General features: G+C 33.2%; 1 protein-coding gene across 1 annotated transcript in view; it reads right to left on the bottom strand.

The window, feature by feature from the left end:
• Positions 1-1,141: 1,141 nt before the first annotated feature.
• LOC123712479 overlaps positions 1,142-19,384 on the bottom strand; it is a 69,710-nt gene continuing 51,467 nt past the window's right edge. The window contains exons 6-12 of the mRNA XM_045665587.1: positions 14,785-14,961; positions 13,519-13,641; positions 6,561-6,669; positions 5,918-6,142; positions 5,144-5,378; positions 4,034-4,303; positions 1,142-3,461 (exon numbers count right to left, since the gene is read on the bottom strand). Of these exons, the coding sequence (XP_045521543.1) occupies positions 3,240-3,461; positions 4,034-4,303; positions 5,144-5,378; positions 5,918-6,142; positions 6,561-6,669; positions 13,519-13,641; positions 14,785-14,961 (1,361 nt within the window). The 3' untranslated portion in view covers positions 1,142-3,239. The remainder of the gene's footprint in view (positions 3,462-4,033; positions 4,304-5,143; positions 5,379-5,917; positions 6,143-6,560; positions 6,670-13,518; positions 13,642-14,784; positions 14,962-19,384) is intronic.

The raw sequence follows: 19,384 nt of genomic DNA, 5'->3' as shown, positions 1-19,384 counted from the left end.
ATTATTAACACTTAGATCGTATTTTTATTCAAAATTTATTTATTTATTAACAATTCGTTGCATACTGAAATATAATACAATTATGGCGGCCTTATCGCTTTCGAGCGATCTCTTCCAGGCAACCAATTATTACCACTGAAAATCATTGTTGCTGGCAACTAACAGCTAAGTTGGATGTTTGGTTAGTATGAAAAATGGTTTTCTTTAATTAAATAAGATATAAATAAAAATATGAGAGCAGTGTCGGCCTAGTGGCTTCAGCGTGTGACTCTCATCCCTGAGGTCGTAGGTTCGATTCCCAGCTAGGTACCACGATTTGCTCGAACGTTGAAGCAACCGGCTTGCGTTAGACCCAACACGTTGACGCTCGCAGCGTGTGTCAGGCTCAATCAGGGGCGGATCTTCTACTTGCCTATTAAATTGAAAGATACAGAATGATCCCTAGTGAGGTAAGAGGTAAGGAAATAAATAAAAGTGTAATATTTTAAAAATAATTTATTTCATTAAAAATAACAAGTGGCTTTCACGAAACTTTACAAAGATTTGAAGGTACAGACAAAATCCCAATCAATAAAATAAAATTGCACGTTTCATTATTTATATCTTATTAATACATACAGAGTGTTTCATAAGAAAAATTAATTAAATCCAAAATGGAAAAATATAATACACACTAACAATAATTTCAAATTGATAACAGTGTTAATAGACTAATATCAAAATACTATGAGTGGGAACTATTTAAAACAATATATGTAAAGCAATTTGTTACGTTAAACAAATACTCGAATACGAGTTGATATAAAATTAGCTTTAAAAAGCCAAAGTATTCGTTGGAAAGACACCCTTATAAAACCCTAATTAACCTTTATTCACAAAAACTAAATCAGTCTTATTACACTATTTTACCAATTTAACACAATAGTGCTTTAAAGTGAAATAAAACTAATTTACTTTTTAATAAGAGTAAATCTATAGATAATATTGAGCAAGATAGGACAAGAATAAATGCAGAATAAATGCAATCGTATAACTAATTATTAAATTAATATTATTGTATTCATTGGTGTTTCAACAATTGTCTTAATTAAACTAAAAATAAGAAAATGTTTTAATTTTACAAAAGTTTTTCTAAGTCATACATTAAATATAATTATTATATATAAATAATTTATATGATGGTCATATTGTGCGTTTGACTGAACGCGATTTCTATATAACCAATCGTAATGTCTACGAACCGATTGTGTGGTGTATTAGATATTTAATGCGGGGGTGTAGACAAGTTTCAATTTCAAATAACCATTCAAAGTATTTGTGTTTTATCGTTTCATATCAGAACCTTTTTGACACGTTAAATAACATGTCTAAGGTATATATCGCCAAACACTGATCGTGCCAGACACTTGCGCCAGGCATGTTTACATTTAGAAGTCCAAACATGGACCTCCACAATCGGAAATAGCTGGTCTCACCGAACAAAAGACTCGTCCTATTACGTTCGGCTGACAGCTATACACTACACAGATAAAATTACTACTGTTCTAAACGAATGAAATGTAGTTCTCGAATATCTGTGCGCTTAACGCGTACGTATTTTTTTTAATTTGACGGAAACGGTTCGATCACTATATAGTTAATACTTTGAGAAATTCAAAGTAGGATACCGCTCGCGTATGGGCGTCAATAGGACAATGTTACGTACATACAAAAATTAATTTGCCTTCTAGTCTGCCACGTCATGTGTCCGGCATTCTTAATCAATGTTAACGGAGCTTTGAGGGTTTCATTATATACGTTATGTTTTAACCTCATAATCTTAAAAATACTTTGAAAGTATCGTTATATTTATTGAGCATAAAGAAAATCTTATACTAATGGCATGACTCAACATCCTTACCGCTAAAAGTTTAAAATATACCGATTATAAACTGTACAAACTTATAAAAAAGCATTTTCAATAATTTATCCATGAATCGTAGATACATCACTGAAAATAACAATTTACAGGAATATTTTAAAAACGAATACGATGTTTAATATAATAAATATTTATTTATTAACGTTTTTAAAATAAACCTATGCCGTGCGAATAAATTCAACAGGACCATGTCCAAGTTAGCACCATACTTTTCATAATAGAACCATCATTTTCCATATATATTCTTCTAAATATCTTAATAGGTTGAAAGTTGGTCATTTAAGGCAAATATTTCGCAAAATATGTAATAATTTAAAAATAGCAACGCTCATCAGTAAACGATTCTTCTTTAGTAAACTATCTAATTATATAGAAAAGTCCGTTTTAGTGAAAACAACTAACTGCAGAACAAATTTCAATAACAAAATGAGCAATAAATTTGTGGTATGCGATTGAAAATCACTTTTACGTGGTCACGTGACCACTTCGATACATTTTTGGTATCGAGCCACGCTGGGCGCGAAGTGTCTTTGTCTAGTCACCTGAACTACAGATACGTAGTTCGGTATACTTTCTCTAACAAAATCATTAATTTAATTAACACGGAATATATAGGAAGGATGTAGGAACTGCAAGTATAAAGCGTTAATAAAACATTTTTTTATATTATGTAGAAACACTGCTTTAAAGTTACTAAATAGCCGTTCCATCCTTCATATTGATTAGTGTGACGAATAAACGAAAACCATTGCATATAAATGTTGAAATCTTTGAAATTTACGCTTTTATATTGCAATTTATGAATATTAATTGGCGCTGGTAAAATAAAATCAATCGAAAAAGTTTTTTCTGTAGCGTTTTTTGAACGCGATAGTTTTGGTCAAGTAAGAGAGAGGTCTTAAAGTGATCAATGTCTAAAATTTTATGTTCCGACGTATCACAACAAAAACTTATGAACTCATTTTTACAAATGTTATACAAATGTGATACAAATGTAAGTTTATGATATTTATTAGGTATATATGATTTCCAATATATTACGGTTATTTTGATGCAGTTTTTAAGTTTTCATCGTGAGTGTACAAAAAACACAGTGAACTCCTCCAGCGCCTCTGATTTTAGGGCCGTGTGTAGACGTTTTAACGAAATTGCGATTGCGCAATTACTGACAAAATTCATTAATTATAAATAAGACCAATGATACGCTAATGCCTGAAAGACCTCAAAAATTCAAAGAGAATATCAACTGTCACTTGTCAGAAATACAAATTTTACAATATTTTTGGGATAATTAATTTCATTATACACTAACTAATGATCATCCTTCCCGTGAGTGCGGTGTTCCTAGTAAACGTAAAGCCATCCAGGCAGCGAGGGAGTGCGATGCCGGAGCTGTAGACATCGGCGTCTGAGCAGCCATGCGTGCGCGCAACTTATGCAAGAGGACCGCAGCAGCCAGTGCAGCACCAGCGGCTGCGCCTGCCGCTGAAGCGAAGAGGGCTCCGAAACTAACTGCACCCATACATATTCCATAAACCACCTGAAAAAGACAAATATATATATTTTTTTATAGATTTAATGCGTTTGCGAACTTATATAAATCAATTAAATTTACTATATGATATTGTAACAATCTAATCTAAATAGATGTATTGTCCGTAACTTTCTTGGAAAAAGCTCTTAATAATTCCGCCATTAAGTAGTACCCGCGGACTGGCTTTTAGTAATTAATTATGACAAAATGAATCATTCGCATTGTATGGAATGCAATACATATATAGGAGTTAATTGATGAACACGTGCATAGAACATTTATATATACCAGCTGTTTATTTAATGTATAGATAAATACATGGTTACCAACTGCAGCGACATCTACCGGGCTGAATTGTGAACCTAAACCAACCAGGGTGCCACCCAAACTCGTACAAAAAAAAATCAAATCAGTCCAGCCGTTTAAGAGGAGTGCAGTGGCATACACACGTACAGGATAATTACATATATAAAGATTAAGCAATAATAAAAAGAAAAAAAAATAAGACAAGTTTTTTAATTATTGATTTTTTATTAGCGGTCCTACCTCTAAATAAATAATATTTGAGAGAATCTTACCTCCTCTCTTATCCTGCCACTGAAGACTGTAACGGGTTCTCTCGTAGGACCAAATTGCAGGTCAGCTTCAGAGACAACATCATAAAGCCCAGAGACACCAACGTCAGCTGACCGTGCGTCACGGACTGTTCTGCGTTTCCTCAAAGACCTGGGGCCAGCAACAGCTGGACCTGGCTTTTGTGCTGGAACTACGGCTTCGTTTTTAATATCGCCGAAGTTTCTTGGGCCATGGGGGAAACGTTCACGTTCGGTTAAGTCGGAGGGACGGTCCTGTAATATTAAAAATATAAAATTAATGCGATATCAAGGGAAATGAAACTTTGTTGGTAATTAATAACTTATTATAGTTGGTATGTTTTGTGTTCAAATGGGCAGGCCATATTTCAAGCTTTACAGATAAACGATGGACCGCCGAAGGCACCCGCTGGACCTCAAGGAAAAAGAAACGTGGAAAGACCACAAAAGCGATGAGCTGACTCAGGTTTCTGGGGAGAAATGGATGGAGAAGGCTAAGAACAGATTCAAATTGAATGTTCAGGAGAAGACCCTAACCCAAAAGCCGTCCAAACTGCAGCACATAAAGAAACGGAAACTACAATAACCAACGTAGACGATAATAACAAAACTTAAAACCCATTTGTTATGTAAGTGGCTTTATTTATAATTCAGATTAAGAGCCGGAAGGGAATGGAGAAAGAAAGCCATGGATAGAGAAAAAAAACTGGAGGCGTTTACCCGTGAAGGATAGTGAAAGAAATTAGGATATCGAGTAACCATTACATAAAAAATTTAAACTGTTTATTGTTAACAATTGTACATATTGAAAATAGACGGGATTAGTTTTATAATTTATAGTTTATTGTAAGTTGACAAAGTTGTTTAAGTTTGTAACATTTATAAAGGTAAGCAACAGCGGCTTAACTGACAATTAACATTGTGTTTTTAAAAAACGATGACTTGTTTTTTTACGTTTAGTTTGAATGTACAAGAAACAATGCCTAATCAGCTTAAAGATTTTTTAAATATAAATTGCTGAAATTTTCAGAAAAATAACCCGTAACTCAGATATAAAAATTAAGCTATCTCTTGCCTAGCTATATAAGTACTTACAGTGAAGGGCCTAGCGAGCGCCTCAACCAGCTCCTCAACAGCAGACCGATGGTCGGTATCTTCTTCAATGACGGGGGCGGGAGCACGCTGTGGTAAGGACGCAGGGGCACGCTGTGGCAACGGCGCAGGCGCAGGAACAGCGTCACCTGACACTTCGTCACCGAACGCCTCCTCCAACGGGAGACGTTGGTGGTCTTCCGCGAGACTCAAATCTGTGTCTTCCGATAATATGTCACTGGAAATAACATAAATTTAGTATTAACGATAATAAGATTTACTTTGTGATTAACTGTCATCAAGAACAGTTAACTAAAATTATGTGGGTTTAAAAACCGCAGAATTCAATTAGTTTTATAATTTACCAAACCCATAAAAATCATTTTTGCATTTTCTTATGTGATGTTTGATAAAGAACATTTTTTATCTCTTTGGATTATCAATGATTTTAAATTATTATTATTGTTAGTAAAGAATATTGTAACTACTGTATATTTTTGTGTTGTAAATATCATTATTCCTAATGCATCTTATAATTTAGACGAACGCATGCTTTATAAAAAATCTTTTAAATTATTATCTTTTACTAGACGACACGGGGAATTTCATATCACCTGCATATATGTGTGTCAAAACTGAATACAAAATTTTCAAAGCAGACCAAACAGATCGGATCTGATACTATGAATCCCAAATTTCAGATGGTCTTATAAATGTGTCATACATTCACAACTAGGTGATAATTTTTAATTAAAAAAAAGTTAACGTGAATCTTACCCAATGTCATTGCGTTCCTGTTGTGACCTCTCATCTTTTCTATCCAATGCATCATGAGGTCCCGGTGCTAAGCCCGCCAGCTGACAGTGGTCTAAGCAGCCGTGTCGACAGATCTCAACTTTACACCGTATATGGACACTTAGTGCATCGGGAAACTTGAATGCATGGAAGAAGGCATATGTGATCACTGTTGCCCGTTCATCAACTGCTTTGGCTTTGAGGAACCTGAAAGAAGGAGGAATTTTGAAATATGACATTAATTAATATTTAATTATTATTGTATATGATAATCTACAAACGTTTCTAGGATACCAATCTATAATAGGAATATTCTTATATTAGTACGGAAGGACCACTAAAAATATGGGAGATTACCGAATGGCGGTTAGCTAGTTATGAACGTGATGGAAGACACTAGAGAAGACACACGACGATAAAACTTTTTTAATTAGAAAATTATTTGTCTTTAATACAGCACTTTAGCTTATCTTAACTTAGCTTGAATTATATAATAAATTATCTAAAATATAAAACGCCGTTAAATTTCTTGATAATTCTTCTCGGCATTCTTAACTAGAGAACTTAACGTTGTAAATATTCATTAGATAGAAATTACGTTTAACAAATAGTATATTAAAATTACCTGGATATCATTTTAGGTCGCAGCACACAGCCGTATTCATCTGACAGCTGTATAATATGCCCGGAGCCATCAGAAGCGGCGCAAGATTTGACTCGCATATCGAATTCACCTGTAATAATTTAATGCAGATAAGTATCATTTGAAAGACCACGAAAAGTTTTTTTAAATAATTCATCTACAGATTTAAAATTTATGCACATAAACTTATCTATAGATATAATTAATTTACACAGAACTAAATTAAGCAACGACCATTTGTTTAAAAATGAGTTTTACGTATGTAAGCGGATTTAATACATTATTTATTTAAGTTTTGACTACTATACGGAAATCGTAGCCAAGGAGAGACATTTTAGTTATATAAATGTTAGAAATGATTTAATTAAGAAACTAATAATCCATTGTGTATTGCGTATTTATTTCTCATCAAATTTACATAAAATTATATTGCCTAATTCAATGGGAATCTCTTAAGCACAGCTCAGTTTAACGCATGTTTATTTTATAACCAGTACATAATAACGCGTTAAACCGCTGAACTTAAGTGAAAATGATTAGATGTGCAAACCACATTCTAGTGAAGATCACTAAGTACTTTGTGCGAACAAATAACGCATTAAACAATACAAACTATGCTTTAGGCATTTGTTATTTAATGGTTACACTATTAAGGGAAATGAGTAAAAGGCTTGCCGATAAAGGTAGTTAAGTAAGTTCAATTTAGATTTTTTAAATAAAATTGTTGTTAAAACGTTAGTAATTTATGAGATAAAAAAAAACAATTTAAATTAATATTTATAAGGGGTTTAAATTTTTTTACCAATAAATGCCGAAGATATTTTTGCATATACATAAAGAACAAATTGAGCGTGGTAGTTAAATAATTTCATTACTTTTCCACACTATATGAGTTCAGAAATCATGTACAGGCTATGCTCCGTTAAAGTTCAAAGTCACCTCAAAGGCCGTTCAAGAAAAATGATCGAACTAATAGAAACATAAATGTCTCTGGCCCATGCCATGGGGTTACAAGACTTTTCAATGCTCAATTAAATAATCGTGATTGATTTGAAACGAGCGTGAGAAACTTGGAAGTAAATTAAGATTAATTATCAACCAGTAACGAACTCAATGGCATTCTTTCATTAGTTATATACATTTCTCTTGGCCTAATTACTGATTATCTACTCGAACGAGATTAGCAAGACGATATGAATTAAAAAAAAATATTACAGCAATAATATATATAAGTGGATGAAGTGAGAGCGTAGGAAGAGATCTCTGCCAACCCCTTCAGGAAAAGGTAGGAGTATGTAGATGTTTATTTTTGTATTTATTACAAAAAAAAAATGTAACTGTGTAACACAAATTGGACACAATTTCTCCTACTACCGAAGCATCGAAATTCAATTCAATTTGAACAATACTAATACTTAAAAATAAAATTAACTACATATCATTAAAATAAATTTGCAAAAGCGAAAAAAGAAATATTATAAAATTATTGTAAAAAAGCTCATCCAAACATAATTATGAGTTTTTTTAGTTTGTTAAGAACAACATCCTATACTAGATGGTAGGAATAAACTCGAGACTTTCTCTAGACAACATTCTCCTTATATATAAAGTCATCCAAAAGGCCATCTATGTGGCAGCGCAAGTGATACCAACATCAATACTCCAGCGACAACAGAACAAGATCCTAAGAGCAATTGCAAAAGTACCATGGTATACAACCAACGACGAAGTTTACGAACACCTTAAAATGAGAACAATCAAAGAGGAAATAGCCTAGCCGCTAAATACAAAAATCTGTCACCCGAATGAATTTTAATAGACGAGTATGTGAGACAACCAAAACGTCACCATATTCTACTAAATAGCTACTGCTCTAGGCAGTAGATGAGTAGATGCTTCCAATGGGAACTGGCCACATGACATCACCACAGCACAGATTCACTAGCCTAAGAGCTGATTGCAAATACGCGCAAGAGAGAAAAACCTTCGAATGCGAATCGCTATAGTAGCAAGTAACTCATATACTTAATACAGTTTTAAAGAGGATGTTACTCAATAAATGCAGTTTTGCAAACTCATAAGGCTTTATATGAGACTCAAACTACGACGGAGATTCCTAGCTCCTTAGAATGGGGTATAGATAATACGCTTCATCATTAGAAGAAAATTAACAGATATTATCGTGGTACAAACAGTGTTGGCCTATTCCAGAGGTCGTAAGTTGGAACCCCGACTATGGACTTCATCTGCATTTGACACATGCGGAAGCGGCAGGGTGAGGAAACCGGCATGCCTTAGACTGAAAAAGTCGACGGCGAAGGCGACCGACCTACTTGCCTTTTAGATAAAAACAAATGATAACGAAAAAGATACAGAAATCTAAGGCTTTTATAAGGTTGTGTTTACTATGGTACATAATGTTAGCCATAGTTGTATCGTTTGTAGTTAGGCAAAGTCTTTTCATATAAATTCACTTAATAACCTAGTTGCATATACGACGCAAGTATTTTTTACAACAAGTAAAGCCGTGCGAAAACTAGTATCACTTGCCGTTAAATAAACCCATTCGTATTTGTCCAGTAAACTTTTTACTATTCTTTGTACCGTTAGCATGTGTTTGCACAGTATTATTACCAGTTAGAAACGCTTTTACGACCGACCTGTCGCGAACAGTCTACATTGTCTGTGGCTTTATGTCATTTATTTACAAGATAGACCCATAACCTTGTGTACGTTTCGTCGTATTACGTTAATTTTAAGCTGAAGATTTTGTTTTGTTTAATTAAACTACGACGAATTAAAAATATATGTTGATCGTCCATTTATAAAGGAACGAATCCGAGACAATTTTTGATTATTATTTATCGGAATGTAATAATTATTTATTTTGTAACAACCGTTTTCAATGTATGTTTCAATTGTCTGAAACAATCCTTACATTTCTTTTAAATGATCAAAAATCCAAATACAGTGCAATATTTGGAATAATACTCAGCATCACCAACTATGGAGCTCCTCTGTATCAACCGTTACGTAGGATGTTTTTTATGCAACCGTATCATAGATTCGCAATTAAGAAGCATAAATATTCATTTAAAACATCTCCACTTATCAATACTGGACTAAGTGACAACTCAATCGACTATTTCTATTTTTAACCAATAGATAAATGTAGACGATTTAATTATTACAGGTAATTTAGTTTAGAAAGGTATTGCAATACTGTTATATTGATAATAAACAGTTCGATAGGAATTTACTGAAAAGGTCATCAAATCTATATAAATGAAAACATGTTCTAAATTCGAGTATATGGTTTATAAAATATATATAAAAAATAGTTTTAATTAGTACCCACTTTGGAAATGCAAACAGTATCTGTTGGTAGTTATGTAGCTATTACAAAGGTACGCTAAGCAAAACAATACTGTTGAGGCGGAATAAGGTTCGCGGGGGCAGCTAGTATATAAAAAATGGTTAAATGTAAATAACAAATTTAATATTTCAGTGACAGCATTTTGTTGTATAAAAACACTTTTTACTGCCTGCGTATTAACATACCTCTAAATCATCAAACTTAACTTGTTAATTCCAATTAACTAATAAAGTTAACTATTTTGTTTGGCAAGCAACTATCTGTAGCCTATTAGTAAGTTTTAAAGTCATAATTCAATGAGCGTTTTTATTTAGTTCTTGGCCGTTATGTGATTAACTGTTTCCCATAAACCAAGATGACGTCATTTCTATGTATACGTTAAATTCCAAGATAAATTTCACACGACCTGTGACATCGATGTTTGAACTAGTGAAACGTAATGCTTTCTCAGAATTTCGTAAATTATTGAGGTACGTTACACACCAACGTTATATTCGATGGTATTGTAGTATTGGCCTAGTGGCTTTAGTGTACGACTCTCATCTGAGGTCGTAAGTTGGATCCCCGGCTGTGAACCAATGGACTTTCTGTCTATATGCATTTAATATTCGCTCGAACGGTGAAAGAAAGCCTTGTGAGGAATGTCTTGCCTTAGACCCCTGCGTGATGAAAGAGACTGAGCACCTACATGCCTATAAGATTAACGAATGATCATGAAACAGATACAGACATTTGATATAAAAGATTTTTTGATTTAGATACATAAATTTTAAAATTATATTTTAAATATTAAAAAATATATGCGCATCCTTTAAGTATTTTTTAATGTGCCGTAGTTTGCGGTTGCTTTATACACTCGAAACCAATTAATTGAATAATGAACTTCACGTTCAAATCAGTTATAGATGTGTGCGTGTGAAAACCATAGACAATTTACGATTTGATAGATGACTAAAAATACTAAAAAACTAACGGGATCTCAATAAAAATCTAAAAGCCTAAACGAGGCTCGTTAAGTCAATAATAGCATTTATTATCATTATTCAACACCCACTCAATCTAAAGCCTGTTATTCAAGGCGATTATAAATCGCAATAGTTAATGAACACAATTTCGTGTGCGTATAATTAGGATAAAATATAGTCCTTGTGTATGATACTATCTCAATTAAAATTAATTAAAACTCCTTTAAAAAATTAACACAAAGAATCAGTTCCTTTTATTTTACATTAAAACAAGAATTAAACATGATTTCAATGACATTAATTTATTGTAACGTATTACTATTTTTTTATTTTAAGTTCATAAAGATCTTATAATGTCATCTGCATGGTGTATGCACTAAAAAATACGCGTTTAATTGGAATGTGGAGTAACGTATGTTCCTATTGACTGATATCAGTATTATTTAAATTAGTCATATAAAACCCTCATTTATCCAGTGTCAAAATAAACAAATAACGTAATTTTAATATACTTATAAAACAATTATTAGTATATCATTAAGCAAATGTCAATATCTTATTTGTCGCTTTGGAGTAGGAGTGCAGCGGAGTTAATGCACAGACGCTAATTAAAGATGTATATGCACCTGGTGGATATTACCGGTGACACCAGAGCTGGTGATTTTTTCGGTTAGCGAAAAGTATCTTTATTCAGCGAGGAAATGTTGCATTAGAGGTGCTCTGCCACAGGGTCCAAATGATTTCAGTTAATTTTCTATTTTATTTAATATCAAATAAACTTTTCAAAATAAATATCCATATACCGTATTTCGTTTTCTATATTATTTAAGTGACGTTGAAGAGTAAAAACCAAATAATAGCTGTCAATCATCACAGCATAAGTGCTCGGAAAATCGAAAATCAAAATTAATTGAAATAGATTGAATGGGTAGTTGTGAATCTATACAATAAGATGTAAGAAATCAGAGGTCTAAAAGAGGTCAGCTGTCATTCAAACCCAGCTCCAGTACTCTGTAAGCCCCAAAAAGCCCCCACTAAAAATACATTGAAACTGCGTGCAAAAAGTCGGCAACGTTACTCGAAGTAACAAAGAACCGGCGCCAGTTATACTCGTATAATGGTATACGAATAACCGCTACAACACTTCATCGATCATAACTCAAATATTTGTATTGATGATTCCTTATAGTCAAGTCATCAGGTGTTTATGCCTGATATGTTAAGCGAATCTGAGATATGCCAGTTTTAACTCGGTTCTTTATCTATGAGAAAGTATTAGGCAACTCAAACAAATTAAAAAAAAACATTGGTTTGCCGAGGTGTCGAGGACAACCTATTTAAGATCTAAGGCTCAGATTCCTGGATATGTTTTGTAATAATTTGTTTTTTCTATTAGGCATGTAAGTGATCAAGCTGTGAGTGACACAGTCAGTCGTCGACACACTGAGCCGGTTTTTCTTTACCTTGCGAGTGCTAAGTGGGCACACAGACTGAAAGTCTGCACAGCAGTATCGAACATGTCGTAGGTATAAGATTGGCACGTTGTAGTCCTCACGATGTTTTCCTTCACCGTATGAGTGAGTTAATTGAGGAAGAGGCCACTAGGCGAAACCCTGGTTTTGAAATCCACGGAAGTGTTTAGTATACAACAATTTTACGCATCTTTTACTAATCTTCAAGCATTGGAATTTAACCTTTCCCTGCATGCCGAGAACATTAATTGAGATTAGTTTAACACAGGTATTCAACAATTTCTAGAGGCGGAAAATTAACTCTAAATTTATAGTTGTGCAATGTTAATCTTCGCATATATTCATACTTTCTCGTTGCAACAAGACATCGTATTATCTGAACTTTCGTTAGGTTATCAAAATGAAAGTGCATAGCTTGCCCATTTGTCTTACACAATTAGGTTATAATAATAACGCTTAGACCTTACTTAAAATATCTATTTCCCATGGACGTTCAGCGAAAAGAAGTTACGTCGTAGGATTTGTTTATATTCGAAGATGATGGGTACTCATAAAGTTACCTATCTTACTAACTAGTAACCATCCCACTATGAAACTTCTAGTATACTTAATGTATACTTTGAACAATTTTTTTTTATAAAAAAATTTCATTCATTTATTTTCTCATTTGAAATTTTTACTTCCGGTTTAGGAGTTAATTTTTTTTTCTATTCAAAAATAGAAAATAAATATCTATACTAATTATAAAACACGATTTTTTTTCTAATAGAAAAACTACTGTAAAAAATTGGAATTTCAATTATCATAAACATCATAAAAATTCGCTGTCCGCTTCATGCTAAATGTAGTAATATTTATTTACTTCACTTTTAAACCTTTATCTCACATTAAAAACATACAATATTTGTATATTACTCGTAATTCGTTTTGCAACTGATATATTAATAAACACCCTACATTAGCAAAGTACCTAAATACGGTCCATTTAGACTTCAAACTATTATTTTAATAACCATAACAGTTCGTAACAAAGCTTTCTTATGGTGATAAAATATTGAAAGGGTTTGACATTAATTAGTACATACAAAAATACTTAATATTAATATATATTAAGACAAAATACCTACCTCGATAATCGTTAATGGCCACGACGAGAGTTAGCGTGGAACCTAGCGGCACTATTCCAGAAACTGGAGCCGCCCAAGGTCCTTTGCCAGCTTGTATCTCCATCCAACAGTCCACGTTGTCACCTGGAAAGGTTATTAAATGTAAAGATTTATGATATGATCTCAGCCAAAGCAGCAATAGTCTTCATTGAATCATTTATGGATGTAATATTGCTATTTTATCATGAAACTCGCATTTTTTAAATGCAACGGCGCAAACGATGTTATGTGATAGCCCATGGACCTAGGCTGATAAGTGCGTTGCCGGCTTTGGACACAACGATTCATTGGATACATGATGTTTGGCTAATCAAATATTTGATTTAAAAACGTTTAGAACAATATTATCTAGTTAAGACATTTACAAAACATACTCTTGAAGGCCGAGATTTACGATTATTAAACGGATATTAAATGTCTTGAATAGTGGGTATTTAATTAATCTTTAATTGTCTTGAAGAATGTAAGAAAGCAATCGAAATGAAAATGTAGACATGTCTTTTCTATAAATTGCTTAATTTTATTTGCATTTTATTGCACTTGAAAGGCTATAATTGTAATGTGTTTATTATCGCAATTACCAACTATTTTATATAGCCCAACAGGTAAGCCACATGGGGTCCATGCTAATAATATATTCCTTATTCATTTTTAATGAAATTAATTTCTCTCTCTTCTAATTTATTTTTATTTACATAAGAAACTTAATATACAAACAAGATACACGTCGACATCAGCCGTCCCAATTTTAGTCTCCTAGGCTCATTCTGAGCTGTACTATAACAATAACTAAGCGACCGGCTCTCGATCCCAACTGATGGTTAATAAAATAGTTTCAACTTAAAGGAACAAAGATGTTATATAAATAAAATGTTGTATTTCTAGAATATATATTGCGTTTTATGTTTACAGATCGAGTGTTTTTTATTTTATTTTGTATAATTGGTATTCATTTGTAGGTAAGCAGTTGAAACACCTTAGTGGTTGTTCTTGTACCCTTAGTGTATCTATGTTTATGCAAAAAAGAAATAATAGAGTAGAAAAACAATTATTTAATTTACACTAACATCAAAATATTAAAATTATGAGAGTACATTGTCTTTAATTCTAACTATTGTAAGGCAAAATATATAGTTTTTAAAAACTTATCCTTTACCATATTTTATTTATATATAAACTCGGTATAAGACAAATAACATCGTATACTATGATAATTATATGAAATACCTCTAAAATCCAACTGCACAACATCCAAGTCAGCTATGACCATAGGAGGTTTCGAAGCAGTCTTCTCATAGTCGTTGAACCATTCACAGCGTAACCTTTTGGCCTCGTCCCACACTTCTAGCAGGTCCTTGTCATACTGAACCACTACTGTATTTTCGTAGAACTGGCCGTGTAGGTCTGGGAATTAAAAGGATTTGTTAATTATTGAAAATAATATTTTTTCACTTTACATGGATTGTGTTCAATCTGTTCTTGAATAAACGTTATTTGATTAAACAGCTTTGTATATACCCCCAACATAGCCCATGGAAATTTTAACAGGAGAATCTAAAAAAAAACAGTGGCGCTACAACCAAGTGGGGCTTCAGATTTCTGTATCTGATTCATGATCATGTGTCAATCTAATGGGCAAGTAGATGATCAACCTTCTGTGCCTGACACACGCCGTCAACTTTTTGGGTTTAAGGCAAGCCAGTTCCCTCACGATGTTTTCCTTCACCGTTCGACCGAATGTTAATTGCGCACATAGAAAGAAAATCCATTGGTGCACAGTCGGGGTCGATACACCTACAACCTCAGGGATGAGTGTCGCACGCTAAAGCCACTTGGCCAACACTGCTCAGAAATCTGCAGAAAGAAATCTAAAGAAACTATTTATTTTGAGATTTCACATATGAACTGTAGTCGAACATGCAAAGAAAGTACCCTTAAGCTATATGATATTGTACCAATGTAATTTTGTATAAAATCCAAATTCTAATACTACGTACGTATGAGTAATATACAAAAAAAATCTTGTTACTTCTTCGCCTACGTTAGACATCCCACTCATTATTACATATCTAGTTAAATTAGTGTAATCTTGTTTCATACTAAGATCAGATCTTTATTACGCCCTTCTCCATGAAACGATCGTCAAATACATGTTTTAATTGCCACTTTGCTACGATAAGGTAGCGGCTTATCATAATACCCGCACGTTATGATGTTATTAAAAGTTAAAAGATAATGTATGTCTCAATAGTTTGGGCGTTCTTTTAGATGGTGACAGATGAGAAAATGTATTCGTTTAGTGAAATGCAAATTTTTACTATACTTTTGATAGGAAAACATATTAGAATAATCATAGACTTTGTAGGATGTAGTTGTCTTTTGGATCATATGTTTTATATTTTTTTTTATTTAACTTTATTTAGTGATCTAAAATTGTCGTGATTCATGTGCACTTTTTATTTTTCATGTATCCTTGTTTAGTTTAGTTTTTTATTACTGCTTAGTTTTGTCTTAATAACTATATGTATGTTTGCACTTCTTGCTTACCTAATTTAATTTTATACATTTTCTTCCTAGTGTCTGCCTGGAAGAGATCGCTCGAAAGCAATAAGGCCGCCAGTTGCCGTCCTTTTCATTTAATTGTGTTAATAAATAAATAAATATTTACAATCATTAACTGCTTTTATCATGTTATTGCGACTGTAATGTAAGGGCTGTTGGTGCTTACAGATTCCGGCGAACTTCTTGAGCATTAAAGAAGTGGGACAAAAATGTCAACTGATTTACCAATCACGCGATCGACACGTCACTGTAAAAAAATCTTGGCGATTTCAATGAGTAACTGACAGTATATTGACAGTTTCTCTCGTCCTGTCTACGCCCTCTTAGTTTGACAACTGGCAGTACAGTTACATTACTAAATTACTTTTTATAACACTCTACTCCCCTGCCATTATTATCCAGGGACTTTTTATAACACATTTTTTCCAAAAATAAAATCAATATACATTTAATTAATTCTACTAGTTCGCGAATGGCAGGCTACGCGTCGCCAAATACGCCCTGGCTGCATCGGTAATATTTTTATTTACAATATTCATGGGCGAGCCGGGGCGCAATTCCCCGCGATACCCGCTCTTTCGGTTTTGTTTGCCTCCTTTAAATATTTAATGATTTTTTCGCAGAACCGTTCCAGGTACGGTCTGTACTTTAGTAACATGTCCTGTAGGCCGTCACGGTCTACAGTCATCTGCATTTGTTGCTCCAGGTCGTGCCTGGACGATGCGAATATAGGACGAGACGTTTTTAGTAATATAACTTTATTACTATATTTCTTTTTAATAATTTCGGACAAAATGTTTAATCAATTATGGAAGTTTTATTTTTATCAGTATTACGTAACATTGATATCTATAGTATATATATATATCGAACGCAGTATTTGCGTTAGGCACAAAACTCGAAGACGGATGGCCCAATTCGAGTATTTTTTGGATTTTTTTAAATAATGGACAAACTTAGTAGTAAGTCCTTAGGGTTTAATTCCTATAGCGAAGTCTCTATGAGGTAGCAAAATGTTGCATATGTTGGTATGAAGCTACTATAAAGGTAGGCTAAGTAAAAAAAACATATCAAGGCGAAATAAAGTTTGCGGGGGCAGCTAGATTGTAATAAAAAGTGATAATTTTTAATTCCTGAGTATTGCTTGGACTATACGCGGTTGAACTTGAACAAAAACCTGAATACTTCTGAAGAACGCGGATTACCTGGCTTCAAGCGATTGTGACACTTACGCGCATTAGATCTACTTGCAGGCGTGGTATACGTTCACTTTAATGACTACTATTGGGTACTAAGTAAATAAATGAACTTTTTTCGTTGAACAAGTTTAAAAAAATTAAACGATATTTGAGAGTATCTCTAACACTTAAATTTGTTTTATACCCATCTTCACCCAGGCATCATTTTTTTATCGCTAACGAAATTACATGTAATGTTGCCTCTAGATGTAATTTCGTTAGAGATACCTAAGCTCAGTGAATACTAAGCGTTACGTTCAGTAAATACCATTATCATAATTGAACTCTTTCTACTTAGGAATAGAATGTATTTTGCACTGCCAAACCAAACTTATGTGTGAAGTTGTAACATGACGACTGCAGGATCTGATACAGGGTTGATCACAATCCTTAAAGTAAAGCAATGAAAAATTAATCACCTAAAATAATTATGTAAACAAAATTTAGAGTTTGTTAATGCATTAAAGTCTATCAAAACAAATATTTTTATCAAATTCCTAATTAAAATAAGTCTAAAATTTAGGTGACAAGTCTAAACTCGCCTCTTTTCCACAGACTAACAAACTTTCAATATTACAATTAAATAAAAAGTCACTTTTGATACGTTAAAGAAAATTAATAATCCATAGAAATGTAACTATTTCTTGAATTTTTTTAATTCATAAACAGGTAACCCTACTAAAGAGGCAGTTTCAGGGTTGGCGTCTCCAAGTCGCGTTATAGAAAAATGTGCCTTGCATGCAATGTGGCCGAGCGAGTGGAGTTTCCAAGAAACAATGCGTGTATAGCATTCGAAGAGGGTTTGCCGTTAGACAGGCCATAGTGGAACTAGGAATCGCCAAGAAAAACTTCGTACTTTGTTGAAATGAGACCGGCACACCGTACGAGCTGGATGGCGATTTATTGCACAATTCTCAGATAATTACCCAAGTTAAGTGAATAATATATATTGAATTGGTTCTTGTTAGTCAAATACAGTATTAATAAGAAATAATTAATTCTTTAGATTCGCTTTTTTGGGATTTTCTAGTAATTAGTTTGAGTCAACGAAATATGCTTTTGACTTTCATTTACGGCATGTGAAAATTAACATTATTAATTTTTAAACACGTATAAGCAATTAAAAAATAACCATTAAAAGCTTCTTAATCTGCTACTTGATGAAAAAACCAAATTCTTTACTCTCGCAACAGAAGACTATAGTCGTAATTCGCGCGTTTTTGTTACCAAAATGCGTTTTCCTTAAATTCCCAACAGCGATAAAGCGTAAATAACGTTTATATATAGTTTTAATGTCGCTGAGAGAAAGTGCTATTTTCAACGGGAAAAGTTAACATTTAAAATACCTTTAAAATGATTTCTTTAATGGCTTTATCGTGAAACAGAACGCAATTGTTAATGTGACCTTTCTCCTGGGGCTTTTTGTAAATGATTATCCATTATTATGTACCCATATGGAGCATTAATAGGGTGATGTAACAATTATAAATAAATTGGCCTTGGCAATTGGATGTGTGCAATTGTAGTTCTTGGCAAAAAATTCAAATGTTGATTGATGCTCAACTCATGCATTTTAAAATCAGAATAACATTAATGGGCTAAGAGGTAGAAGCGGTTGTATCTGTACTAAGCAATTCGATCAGCCTTCTGGGCCTGACACATGTTTTAAGTGTATGCCTATCAGCGATGAACCACCTGCATCATGAGTACGTCCCACGCGCACTCTCACGTACACACCCTCACTTTTACACCATCACACAACACGGGCCGTGTTAATTCTGTAGTATTACTTAGTTTTTGTGTTCTATCTTTGGATATATTTTTAGTATTATATTATATATAATTTATATTAGCTAAATAAATTAACACAATTAGAGTGAGGATTCAAATGCTAAAATACATTAAGAAGTTAAAAAAAGGATAAGTAAGTAAGTAAGTAAATGGATAAGAATAAGTCTTGCCTATATTAAATGTTATATATAAGGCATTATGTATAACGTAATTAAGTCTTCAAGAAAATACTAACC

This window comes from Pieris brassicae, chromosome 7, assembly GCF_905147105.1.
Source record: "Pieris brassicae chromosome 7, ilPieBrab1.1, whole genome shotgun sequence".
In the NCBI taxonomy this organism is placed as follows: Eukaryota; Metazoa; Arthropoda; class Insecta; order Lepidoptera; family Pieridae; genus Pieris; species Pieris brassicae.
Note: the sequence above shows the minus strand (reverse complement) of the source record. Positions and strands in the feature narration are given on the sequence as shown.